Source organism: Austrofundulus limnaeus, unplaced genomic scaffold (assembly GCF_001266775.1).
Source record: "Austrofundulus limnaeus strain Quisiro unplaced genomic scaffold, Austrofundulus_limnaeus-1.0 Scaffold70, whole genome shotgun sequence".
Lineage (NCBI taxonomy): Eukaryota > Metazoa > Chordata > Actinopteri > Cyprinodontiformes > Rivulidae > Austrofundulus > Austrofundulus limnaeus.
In genome coordinates this window covers 1,767-14,735 of record NW_013952472.1, presented here as the reverse complement: position 1 = coordinate 14,735, position 12,969 = coordinate 1,767, and the positions used below count along the sequence as shown (strand labels likewise).

Sequence of the window (12,969 nt, the reverse complement as noted above, 5' to 3'; positions counted from 1 at the left end):
GTCGTGGAGTGTCAATCTCGACACGTGGAGTGTCGCGCACGTCGTGGAATGTCGCTCGTCGTGGAATGTCGCTCGTCGTGGAGTGTCGATCTCGACATGTGGAGTGTCCCGCACGTCGTGGAGTGTCAATCTCGACACGTGGAGTGTCGCGCACGTCGTGGAGTGTCGCGCACGTCGTGGAGTGTCGACGAAGTGTTGAGGTCGTTGGCTGGAGTTGCAGCAGCTGAGGGACAGACTCTTCATCTCTCTGCTTCAGTTTGTTTACTGCAGCGATTTTGTTTTGATGACTGAGTAGAATGTCACTGTGTAACAGATAAACAAGTATTTTGAGTGGTACTGACTCAGAATTGTGGGAAATGAGTCTCACTGAACTCCTGAACCTTTGTGACCAACGAACCGCCTGTCTGTGTTTTGAATGACCAGTTCTTGAAAATGCTGGCCTATTCTACAAGAAAAACAGTGCAGTGCTCCCTGCAGGTGCGGTCAGTGAAGAGTTTTAGCTTCAGGCTGAATGATGGATATCAGGGTCTTTTCTTCTTTGCTGAGGGCGTTGCTTCAGTCGATCGTGGTGAAGAAAGTGCTGAGTCTGTTCACATTGTAGGCTTATTCAGAAGACTCTGTACCGTTATTGATGCAGGTTCTGACCACCTCTGTCCGTTCAGAAGACACACAGAAGTGCAGAGGGGGGACAGAGGCACTGTCTTGCTGTCCTTCCAAGCAAGAAGGTGGGCCGGTGTATTTCTGACTGACAGCTTTGGCAACCACCCAGCTGTGGATTTCTTAAATCAAAACACCAGATATAAACTTGCTGTGCTTTTTTCTTTTCTTCCTTCAAGCCCCGTGAGTTCCACTTCATATATGTGCAGAAGAGGAAACAAAGTTTATTGGCATAAATACCAGCTAAAATGATCCAACACCTGGATACAACCAAAAGACTCGGATTATTTGTAAACTTAACCATTTAAATCATGATTGTTCATTTTGTTCTCTGTAATATAATAAGGACAAGACTCAGCAGGTTGAGTGACAGCAGCACGTCAGAGCAGTTGTGTTTTTGTCTTCTTTTAATCCCACTCTGATGTTCTCTGAGAACGTATTTGAACACGGTCAGAGAACGTCTCCGTCTGTGACTTCTGCCAGGGGAAGTCCACCCAGAATAGACTGTTAGCCYGGCGGTGTTGTCTTAAAGAACAGTCACCTCTGGTCATGAGCTATGGATCAGGACTGAGGTTTGGATCTCTGAGGATCAGCTGAGATGGTCCAGACCTCTGATAGGAATGTTTTCTGGGCTCATGACACTGGGAGGGGATCCCAGGGCTGACTCAGAACTGGCCTCAGGCTTGTGTGTCCTCTCTGGTCTGGGAACACACTGCCATCCCCCAGGAGGAGCTGAGATGTGTGGGTGTCCTGCGTGGACCTGTTGGCTCTGCAGTAAGCACACAGGTAGTGATGGACTGTTTTCATATTCACAGCTTACATGATTGTGTTCTTGCCCCCGCACATTATTTCTTTACCCACTTGGTACGTTTTGTTCCCTGTTTAGCAGCGGCCCTCACTTTTCTGATTGAATCTGCTGGAGTTCAGGTTGGAACTGGGATCAGTTTGTTATTGATCATCAGTTTTATACCTTGACATTTAGATTTACCTGGATGATGCCATCATCTCCTGTGGAAGACTATACAGCTCTGTTGAGTAACCCACTTGTACTCTGATTATTTTGACAGGAAAGTAGCTTCATAAGTTTTGTGAAAAGCGTTCAAAGCAACGACACTGCACTTCTGAGAACAGTTGTAGCTCTGCGAAGTGCCTCATTAGCTGTGTTTCCATTCACCATGAAAATGTGCAAATTAGAATTTCGAAAATAAATTTGCTCAATGGAAACACGTCAATTTCGAAAAAAAATTACGTTTTTCGACAAAATGTTTTTGCGCTAGGATGAGGTGGTTTTTCGGCCGTATCGAAATTGGTATTTTTCGCAAAACTGCAATGGAAACACTTTTCGCATCACAGGAGTCACGTGATCAACAACCGGCTGTTTCTACTGGTGAAAAAGACGATGATGAAGAAGATAACAGGAAGTAGAAGTAGTAGTAATATAACAGGAAGTAGAAGTAGTAGTAATATCACAGAAGTAGTATAAAATAGTAAACTCACCGACTACAATTTCCCAAAAACACAGCATACGTAGCCGCTCCCAAGTAGGGACTTGTCTCTGGAAAGCCTCGATAAAAGACGCCGACGTCTCCTCTGATGATGAGTGCTAGTGTCATGGTAGCAACATGCTATGTGTTTACATCCATCGCTGCCATGTTTGTAATGACTTATCATGAGAACAAACYTATTCACGTGTGACTTCAATAGCATTTCTTACTTAATGGAAACACCGCAGTTGTGAAACTGTGTTTTTTCAACATTAACAGAATATTGACAAAGTTTTGCGCACATTTGCAGTGGAAACACAGCTACTGATGTTGTTTAGCACATTTAGCTGTCAGCAGAATGAACCAGCCGACTGGAGGAGGAACCGTTTCTGTTTGTAACATCATGTTTTTGTGTTGGTGTCACTCCTAACATCTTGTTTGTAGTAAACTGTTTCCATGAGTTGCTCAGTTGTTTTCAGGTAACCAGTTAAACAGCTCCTCTTCTCTCTCTCTCCATGCAGAGTTTCTTTGAGAGTCACCCGGCGCCAGCTGCAGAGCGCACGGTGCAGCAGTGCTGTGAGAACATCCTCCTCAACGCCACCTGGCTGAAGCGCGACGCAGACGATATCCACCAGTATTTCCTGCATCGCAAAGCCCCCCCCGTCTGAGCCCCCCACCCTGCCACCTCCTCCTCCAGCCCTCCCAGCATCACAGCTGCCTCAGACCCCCAACATCTTCACTACAGACAGAGGAGACGAGCGTGAATCTACAGCGGGCTTAATTACTCCAAACTGTACAAATGAATAAGAGCAAGCCGAGGACAGAAGAGAGTTTAACAGAAGACTTTGACAAGATTTAAAAGATAATTCCAGTTTAGACAAACCAAGAATGTTTGATCCCCATTTTGTCCCCAGCAGAGGAGCCATCTGTGCTGCTGACCTGGTTCACCCTGCATCACATGCCCGCACACATCCATTAATACATATGCATTAACTTTCATTAATGTCTATAGTCTAACCCCGACCACCAACCCTAAGACCAACCTAACCTCTGACCCACAGCGTAGGGAATACCAGCTTCCTTGTAAAGTCAAACTGAGGACTTTGTTTTGACTTCATTCATGTTTGTAACTGTATTTATGTCTAACCCAGACATTTTCACCAAAATTAACCATTACTAGTTTATTCCTCCTAACCTGAACCATACATCTAAACCTGACTCATAGAGCTGCAAAAAAATGAGGACCAGTAAAGTCCTCACTTTACATCAAAAACCTCACTTTGATCATAACTATTTTGCAAGTGGTCCTCAGTCTGTAGCAGAAACAAGAACACACACACACCAAAACAATCTCGTTATTTTTCTCTTTCGGACACTGTGATTGGGTGAACACACGGGGTGCCTGTGCAGACTGGGATTAATGATACTAGTGAGGACTGTCGTTTTCAACAGTGATGGTGAAAACGGTTAGGACGACACGAGCAGCACAAGCATGGTACTATATTCTAAACTCTTAACTGCAAACATATTTTTACTGATTCTACAAAACAAAACCTGATAATAAAGTATTTCCATCCTCCCTTCACCCACCTAAAGCCCATCTGAGCTCCGTTTGAACCATGACGTATTTAATCTGTTCAGGAGGCTTTTATCACTTCAGATGCTCTGAGTGTTTTAAGTGTTGAAGGAATGTTTTGTTGAGAGAGGAGCTGACGACACGGCTCACTTCAGAATGAGAAGCACCAGAAAGTCCACTTCAAGCTGTGGCTCGGCCCGGACTCTCAGGATGGGACACATGTCGAATTCGGAGGCCTTAAAGTGGTCGATTGGTTTGTAAAAAAAATAATCAACACTGATTTGGAGATAATTTTGAGAATCGTATCGAACGTGACAAAATATGCAGACCTGGACGAGTTTATTAATTTGAAATATAAAAAAATTTGTCCTGGTTTTTAGAAACATAATTCTTTTTTTTCTCCAAAGTTGCATTAAAAAAACTACAGAAAAAGTATTTTCAGAAGAAATGATGTGAAATACGTACATGCTTGAAGCTTAGCAGAAGAATAAACAATCATCTAGACAAACCTGTAATTCATATGAGATTGTCATGCTCGTGTGCACAAAGTGAAACTGGACTAAAAATGATTCTAGCAACACCTCAGCTAAAGAAGTAACATGATTGACGTGATCGCAGAGGGAAGGTCCAATAAAGGCTTGATTTCATGAAGAGGCTGTAGGAAAAGATGTGGCAGCTTGTTCAGAGATGGTTTTGTGTGTTTTTTGTCTCAACCATGTGGGGTGTGTGTGGATTTAAAAAGGCAGAAGCTGTCATCTTGAACAGCGTTGACGAGTGTTGCTAAGGCAATTGTAAATACAATCTAATAAAGTAACGCTTGATGATAATGGCGTGTTTCCCCACCGGCCATTTCTCAGGTGTTTAAAGTCTTCCCACTGTGCTGTTCTCTAACTGGTCTGAGCTGGGAACAAGTCTGCATTTACTGAACTGATGAGTGACTGAGATAAACTGTGATTAAATACCACGTAAAACACTGATCTTAACAGTTTTATATTTCACGTCACCAGGAGCCGTTTTGTCAGAAAGAAGTAGAGAACACAATATTTTCCAGATCACATTTGAAATGCCTCAGTTCTTGCTACGTGACTTTCTGACTGGATTGGTGCACAGAATTGTTATAAAGCCCTGTAATGATCTGTTCTGGACCGTTTTAAAATGCCAACAACCACAAGGCTTGATTTCTTTAACAAAATAAAGCTTCATATTATATAGAGCTCAATTCAGGGGAAAGAAAGTGCAAAGCCTGTAAAATGAAAATTATATTTAATATTTTATGCAGCACTCAGTATTAATATAAAGCTGCTTTAGAAGAGGTGGTWCCACTTAACAATAAGGCTCCCCATAGATGGCTAGTAAATAGTTTATAGATAGGTTAATAATTCATCTGTAAAGACTTTATAAATCATAAGTGTTTATTATTCATTAATTAAAGAAGGGAAAGAGACAATTGTCCAGTTTTTTGCCAAATAGTGAGCCAAATCTGTTCATGTACAGGTGCTTATTAAACATTTCAGACTCATTTACTACCTTGTAACCACAATAATTTATTGAAAACACATATTTTACATATATTATACTGTATTACTGCATTATACATATCCACAGTAATCAAAGGGAGCCTTATTGTAAAGTGTAAAAGAATATACTATTTATTAATGACTAATAATATAACAGAGTCTTATAGTGAACTGTTTTACACTTTACAATAAGGCTCCTTTATGACATTTATACAAGTTTATTAGTCATTAATAAATAGTGTACCTAGTGTCATACATTTTACAACAAGGCCCCCTTTGACATTTAATATATATAATTCAGTAATATAGTACAATATTATTTTTAAAATGTGTTTCCAATACATAATTGTGCTTGCAAACCTAGTAATGTGTACACAAACAGATTTGGCTCACTACTTAACAAGAAACTGGACAGTTTTGTGACTTTCCCGTTATTAATTAATCCATAATAAACATTTATTAAAGATTTATTGAGTGTTTACAGATTAATATCTATAAACTATCTGTAAGCGGATAAGGGGAGTCGTATTGTAAAGTGGAACCGAAGAGGTTTTGTTGGGTCTTTTAATTGGGTTTCTCTTTTTATTTTTATTTTTTCAAATGTACAACTAAAGAAATGCAGTGTACTTTCAGCAGAATCAGATTACTTAATTAAAATAGATATAACTGTGAACTCATCCTTTTATTGTTAGTTGAAGTGATGCAGGTGTGTTTCCCCGGACGACCGGCAGGGGGCGCAGGAGTACGGCCTGTTGAAGTGATGCAGGTGTGTTTCCCCGGCAGGGGGCGCGGGAGTGCGGCCTGTTGAAGTGATGCAGGTGTGTTTCCCCGGCAGGGGGCGCAGGAGTGCGGCCTGTTGAAGTGATGCAGGTGTGTTTCCCCGGCAGGGGGCGCAGGAGTGCGGCCTGTTGAAGTGTCCGCTGGACATGAAGAGAAGAAGTGAACTTTCCTGATCCACAACATGCCTGCTTCAACACGGCAGCTGTGTAAGTAAAGTCGGTTTTGTGTCAAACAGCTCAACAATACGTTTAATAACTTCACTGTCTGGTTTATAGTAATTGACTTTTTTTGTAATTTAATGCAAAGTTAAACGTTTTATGACTGAATTAAACATGAAATGTTCGCTACGATGTGACGTTAGCTGTTAGCTCTAATCACTGTTAGCATAAAATCTGTCCAAACAAGTTTAAATTGGAGACTACACAATATTCGTTGTTGGACTTATTTTAGTTTATAATTTGTAATTGCTGGTCAGCTACCGTGTTAGCAGGTTAGCTTAACTGTGAGTCAAATTTACTTCTGTTTACCTCGTTATAAACTTCAAAGTTAAAGCGTTAAACTTGTTATAATAGTGGATTATTTGTTTGTTTATTTATTTCTGTAGTTAAATGTTAAAATTGGGCTGAATTAATAGTCAGAGGTCAGAGTCTAAGAAAGCCAGCTGGTTTATTTTTAAGGTGGGTTATAAAGCTCCACAGGTCTCCATCAAAATGTTAACATTATTATTTTAATCAGTTTATTCCCTTTTCTTTTAACTAAGTAACCTGCCGGGATTGTACAGTGGTGTTTAATATTTTAAGACTTGCACAGTGTCTGATGTAGTGAGATAAACTGACAGAAATGCTGATTTAACACTTTAAATGTGTGGAAAGGTTGATGAGATTATAAAACTACCTGTGTTTTGTCTCAACACGTTGTTAATAAAATGCAGTCGTTAATTATTCAAGTTCAACTTTAATAAATATTTAGTTTGATGGCTGTCTCATCCACGTTCACTTACACACAGTCAACAAGTACAGTACAACAAATGAAAACCAAAATGCAACACATGCTGTGTGTTTTCTTTCAGTGCAGATCGTCTTTCCTTCACATTAGCATCACGTTGGTGCTTAAAAAGAAGTAAATGATAACTTACAGTGACGTATAGACCAGACCATAGCTAAAGTTTATTTCAGCGTGAAATCCTGCCGAACTTGTTTCTGAGCTTCCACCTGTCTACACCTCACACACTTTATTTTACTGTTAATGTTTGACTCTCATCTGCAGTTTTTAGTTCATTTGTAAAAAAAACAAACAAGTTTAAATTGCTCCACCAGTAATTTGTTCAATGTTTTAAATTCTGACTGGGAAGTTTAGCTGGATTTATTAAAAATTCAGGGGTGCCAACACTTTCGGCCATGCCCGAAAGTGTTGGCACCCCTGAATTTTTTCCAGAAATTTAAGTATTTCTCCCAAAAAATTATTGCATTTACACGTTTTGTTATACACATGTTTATTTCCTTTGTGTGTATTGGAACAACACAAAAAACAGAGGGAAAAAAAGGCAAATTTGACATAATTTTACACAAAACTCCAAAAATGGGCCAAACAAAATTATCAGCACCCTCAACATAATATTTGGTTGCACACCCTTTGGAAAAAAATCACTGAAATCAATCAGTTCCTATAACCATCAACAAGCTTCTTACACCTCTCAGCTGGAGTTTTGGACCACTCTTCTTTTACAAACTGCTCCAAGTCTCTCATATTTGAACTCTCTCAGAGAGAGAGAAACTCTCAGACTGAAGAAGTCTCTTGGAGGAGAGACGAAACGTTTCATTAGAGAAGAACCCGTCCAGAAGACCTATACTATTTTTTTCCTTTTGATTTTTTACCTGGATTACTGAGATGCATCAGGACATTTTGAAGTGTGTTTGGGGTCGTTGTCCTGCTGGAAGACCCATGACCTACGACCAGCTCTCTGACACTGGGCCCTACATTGTGACCTAAAATCCTTTGGTAATCTTCAGATTTCATGATGCCTTGCACACAGTTCCAGAGGCAGCAAAACATCTTTGAACCTGCACCATATTTGACTGTAGGTACTGTGTTCTTTTCTTCGTAGGTCTCATTTAGTTTTCAGTAAACAGTAGAATGATGTGCTTTACCAAAAAGCTTGATCTTGATCTCATCTGTCCACAAGATGTTTTCCCAGAAGGATTTTTACTTACATACATTTTGTCAAACTGCAGTCTAGCTTTATGTCTGTGTGTCAGCAGTAGGGTCCTCCTGGGTCTCCTGCCGTAGTGTTTCATTTCATTCAAATGTGGACGTATAGTTGGAGCTGACACTGAAGCACCCTGCATCTGCAGGACAGCTTGAACTTCTTTAACTTGATTAAGGCTGCTTATCCACCATCCGGACTATCCTGCGTTACAACCTTTAATCAATTTTTCTCCTCCGTCCACGTCCAGGGAGGTTAGCTCCAGTGCCATGGGTTGTAAACTTCTTSATTATGTTGCTCACCGTGGACAAAGGAACATCAAGATCTCTGCAGATGGACATATAACCTTGAGATTGTTTATATTTTTTCCACAATTTTGGTTCTCAAGTCCTCAGACAGTTATTTTTCTCCTCTTTTTGTTCTCCATGCTTAGTGTGGCACACACAGACACACAATGCAAAGATCGAGTCAACTTCTTTCCTTTTTATCTGGTTTCAGGTGTGATTTTTTTTTAATTGCCCACACCTGTTACTTATCACAAAGCTTGAAACAGAGTATTTTACCCTCAATTTTGAAAAGGTGCCGATAATTTTGTGTAAAATTAAGTCAAATTTGCCTTTTTTTTTCCCTCTTTTTTTGTGTTGTTCCACTACACACAAAGGAAATAAACATGTGTATAACAAAACATGTGTAATTGCAATAATTTTCTTGGAGAAATACTTAATTTTCTGGAAAAAATTCAGGGGTGCCAACACTTTCGGCCATGACTACATGTATTGTTGCGCCTCTAGTTATTACAGCTGCAACCYTTCAAGTAAAAAATGAGAAGAAAGAAGTAAAGCACAGTAGAATAAAATAAAGTATAATCACCCTGGAGAACAAAATTAACACAATATGGACATACAGTGTAAAATAAAAATAAATGGAAATCTTAACAAAAATATGAAAAGTGTGGCTTGGTTGACAAAGATCCCATAAGATGTTTATTGTAAGATGATGTTGGGTAGATATTTGAGTAAAGTATCATAGATAAGAAATAAAACGCACAGGTGTATTAAAGTGGCAGGTGACCTAAAGTTTCACATGTTAAGTTTTAGAGTTTGATGACCACTGTGGCCCTCAGTGCATTTTTGTGGAACATTGAGTATTATAAGATACTATAAGATTTTTGTACTTTTACTCAAATATCACTTTGAGGTACTTTATACAACACTGTTGTTCTCCTACAGTGGTTAATATAAATGGAAATATTGATAATTTCCATGTTGGTTTTGATCAAGAGGGCCACAGTTTGCAGACCCTGCTCTAAGCAAGCACAAGACAATAATTAGTTATTGTTTACAGATATTAGTATTTGTTAGTTGTGTATCTTTACAGCAGTCAAATAATATCAGGAAACTGATGTCAGAAATGACAGTCCAACAGGTTTAAAATAAGCTTCACCACTCCTCCACTGTCTTCTTTCACCTGGTTTAAGTTTGTTACTTTCTTCGTTTTGATTCTGATAAAAGACACGACAGTCAAATAATCCAGTCTGTTTAAACACTGACGAGATGTAAAATAGGTATTCCTTTAGTTCTTCAACTTTTGTTGTTCGACAGCTGAGAGTCGCCTCATTCACGTTTTTTTTTTTAAACTGGTTGAATAAAAACAAATGGGCATACCTCCACTATACATCAACAGAAATGACCTGGATGTGTGGAACACAATCAGAATGAAATAATATTTTTGAGTGGTGACTGTAAACTGACTGTATGTTTCAGGAGTTGGACTCCTTTGATTTTGCTTCAGTTTTTTAGCTTGTAAGACCTCATTTTGTAACAACACATTATGTAATAATGTAATAAAATCAGGCTTCAAAATGTAATAAACTCAAACTAAAACTGCATTATGTAATAATTGACACAAAATGTAATTAAAAGTCTTTAACGCATTATGTAATAACCTTACTACATTTTGCGGCAATTGTTACAAAATGTGGTGTTGTAATAATCTGGTGCATTATGTAATAAACAATCAAAAACCAGTATTTCTGTTCATCCTAATCAATATACTTGTAATAACTGTCATGTTACAAATACTACATAATTAAATCTTTATAACTTTGGTCAATAAACACAGAACTTCTCATCTTTTATTTACATTTTCTGATTTACTGTCCTGATCCGTTACAGAAATTATTCCACCTTGTAGACAACTCCCAATATTTATATAAAAGTTAGTTTTTTATACATGTTAAACCCTTCAGACGTTAACCTATAATGAGACTTAAAAATCTGTAATTTTCATTAAATAATCTGTATTAATCAAATTCAGGTGGGATTGTGGGGTGCAGGTGGACCATCAGCCGCTGAGGGCGGTGCAGGTGGACTGTTAGCTTCTGTATCAGAAGGAAATGAGGGTTGAAGAACTTGTTTCTAGCATTAGAGTGGGTTGGAAGTGGATATTTGATGTTAATAATTGTTTTAACGTCCTACAGGCTCTGACATGTTGAATAAATTAGAAAATAAGTTTTTGAAAGATTCCATAAACATGAAAACAATCAGTGAGATTGCTCTATACATCCATATACACAAGAATTTGACTGAAAATGTAAATAAGAGATGAGAAGTTCAGTGTTTATTGACCAAAGTTATAAAGATTTAATTATGTAGTATTTGTAACATGACAGTTATTACAAGTATATTGTTTAGTATGAACAGAAATACTGGTTTTTGATTGTTTATTACATAATGCACCAGATTATTACAACACCACATTTTGTAACAATTGCCGCAAAAAGGATTTAATGTTATTACATAATGCGTTGAAGGCATTTATTACATTTTGTGTCAATTATTACATAATGTGGTTTTTAGCACAAGTTTATTACATTTTGTGTCAGTTATTACATAATGCGGTTTTAGTGTGAATTTATTACATTTTGTGTCAGTTATTACATAATGCGGTTTTAGCGTGAGTTTATTACATTTTGTGTCAGTTATTACATAATGCAGTTTTAGCGTGAGTTTATTACATTTTGTGTCAGTTATTACATAATGCGGTTTTAACATGAGTTTATTACATTTTGTGTCAATTATTACATAATGCGGTTTTAGTGTGAATTTATTACATTTTGTGTTAGTTATTACATAATGTGGTTTTAGTGTGAATTTATTACATTTTGTGTCAATTATTATATAATGCAGTTTTAGCGTGAGTTTATTACATTTTGAAGCCTGATTTTATTACATTATTACATAATGCGTTGTTATTACCAAATGAGGTCTTCCGAGCTGAATCGTGTTGTGTGTTTCAGGCTGTCTGACAGACTGACAGATGCCTTCACCATGATGCTGGGCGGCAGAGCACTGGTCCTCCTCCTCTTGGTGTCGCAGGTCAGAAGCTTCCTGAGCCCCTCTGAGGAAGACGATGATGATGATGGCATCCCTGAAGAGTGGGTTCTGCTCCATGTGGTTCAGGGCCACATCGGGGCCGGGAACTACAGCTACCTGCGCCTCAACCACGACGGCAGAATTGTCCTGCACATGCAGAGCCTCAAGGGGGATGCAGACCTGTATGTGTCCGATAAAACCCTTCATCCGAGCTTCGACACCTACAAGCTGCAGTCGGTCACCTGCGGCCATGATGTGGTGGTCGTTCCAGAGGACTTTGCACGGCCTGTGGGCATTGGCATTTATGGCCACCCTTCTCATCAGGAGAGTGAGTTTGAAATGCGAGTGTTTTATGATCAGGCCGTGGCCCAGGACCCATTTGAGAAGGGCTCATACCCATCAGAGGATGAACGGAAAGGGAGGAAAGCTGCTCTGGCAGCAGAAGATGACTTTCAGGAAGAGGAGTCTATCTTTTGGACCATTTTGATTGGACTTTTAAAGATAATTCTTGAAACTGTGTTTTGAAAATCAGTCCTTTCCTTAGAATAATCTACATTTGACAAAGTCAGCCATGAACCATTAATTCAAATATACATTTTTTTTTTCTTGGAATCTGTAAGGAGGGAAAATGCCTGTACGAATCCCCAGGGAGGAATCTGCCATACACGTGGACAAAATTGTTTAATAAAAGAAAAAAACCACAGTGGTCACAGAATTAACTTGAATCTGACAAAACTAATGATAAATAAAAAAATTATAAAATGAACTAATGAAAGTCAGACCTTGATTTTCAGCCATGCTTCAACTAAAATTAATAAATAAATAAAACTCAAAACAGGCTTGGACAGAAATGATGGTACCCCTGAAAATAATCTGACCACAGGGTCATGTTAAATCTTTTGTGTCCACTAATTAAACAATTTTAATTAACTTCTAATTAACTAATTAACAGGTATCTACAACGTTGTAATCAATCAGTGGGCCTGTATATAGAGCTACAGATACTCTCTGTGCTGTTTGCTGACATGATGTGGACCAGAGTAAGACAAGGAAACAGATGTCTCAGGAGAGTGGAAAGACAATTAGACAAGCATGTTAAAGGTAAAGGTTATAAGACCAGCATGTTAAAGGTAAAGGTTATAAGACCAGCATAATAAAGGTAAAGGCTATAAGACCAGCATGTTAAAGGTAAAGGTTATAAGACCAGCATGTTAAAGGTAAAGGTTGTAAGACCAGCATAATAAATGTAAAGGTTATAAGACCAGCATAATAAAGGTAAAAGTTATAAGACCAGCATAATAAAGGTAAAAATTATAAGACCAGCATAATAAAGGTAAAGGCTATAAGACCAGCATGTTAAAGGTAAAGGTTATAAGAC

At 38.5% G+C, this 12,969-nt stretch overlaps 2 protein-coding genes across 2 annotated transcripts in view; both read left to right on the top strand.

Annotated features, from left to right (window-relative positions):
- Positions 1–4,592, top strand: part of npepps (aminopeptidase puromycin sensitive) — a 50,425-nt gene extending 45,833 nt beyond the window's left edge. Inside the window, exon 23 of the mRNA XM_014010505.1 lies at positions 2,663–4,592. Coding sequence (XP_013865959.1) covers positions 2,663–2,809 — 147 coding nt within the window. The 3' untranslated portion in view covers positions 2,810–4,592. The remainder of the gene's footprint in view (positions 1–2,662) is intronic.
- A 1,582-nt stretch (positions 4,593–6,174) lies between these two features.
- cunh6orf120 (chromosome unknown C6orf120 homolog) lies at positions 6,175–12,297 on the top strand (the record flags this gene model as incomplete). Its single annotated transcript, XM_014010504.1, is given in 2 exon segments — positions 6,175–6,220; positions 11,516–12,297. A coding segment is annotated over 1 exon segment (570 nt). The 3' UTR covers positions 12,117–12,297.
- Positions 12,298–12,969: the final 672 nt, after the last annotated feature.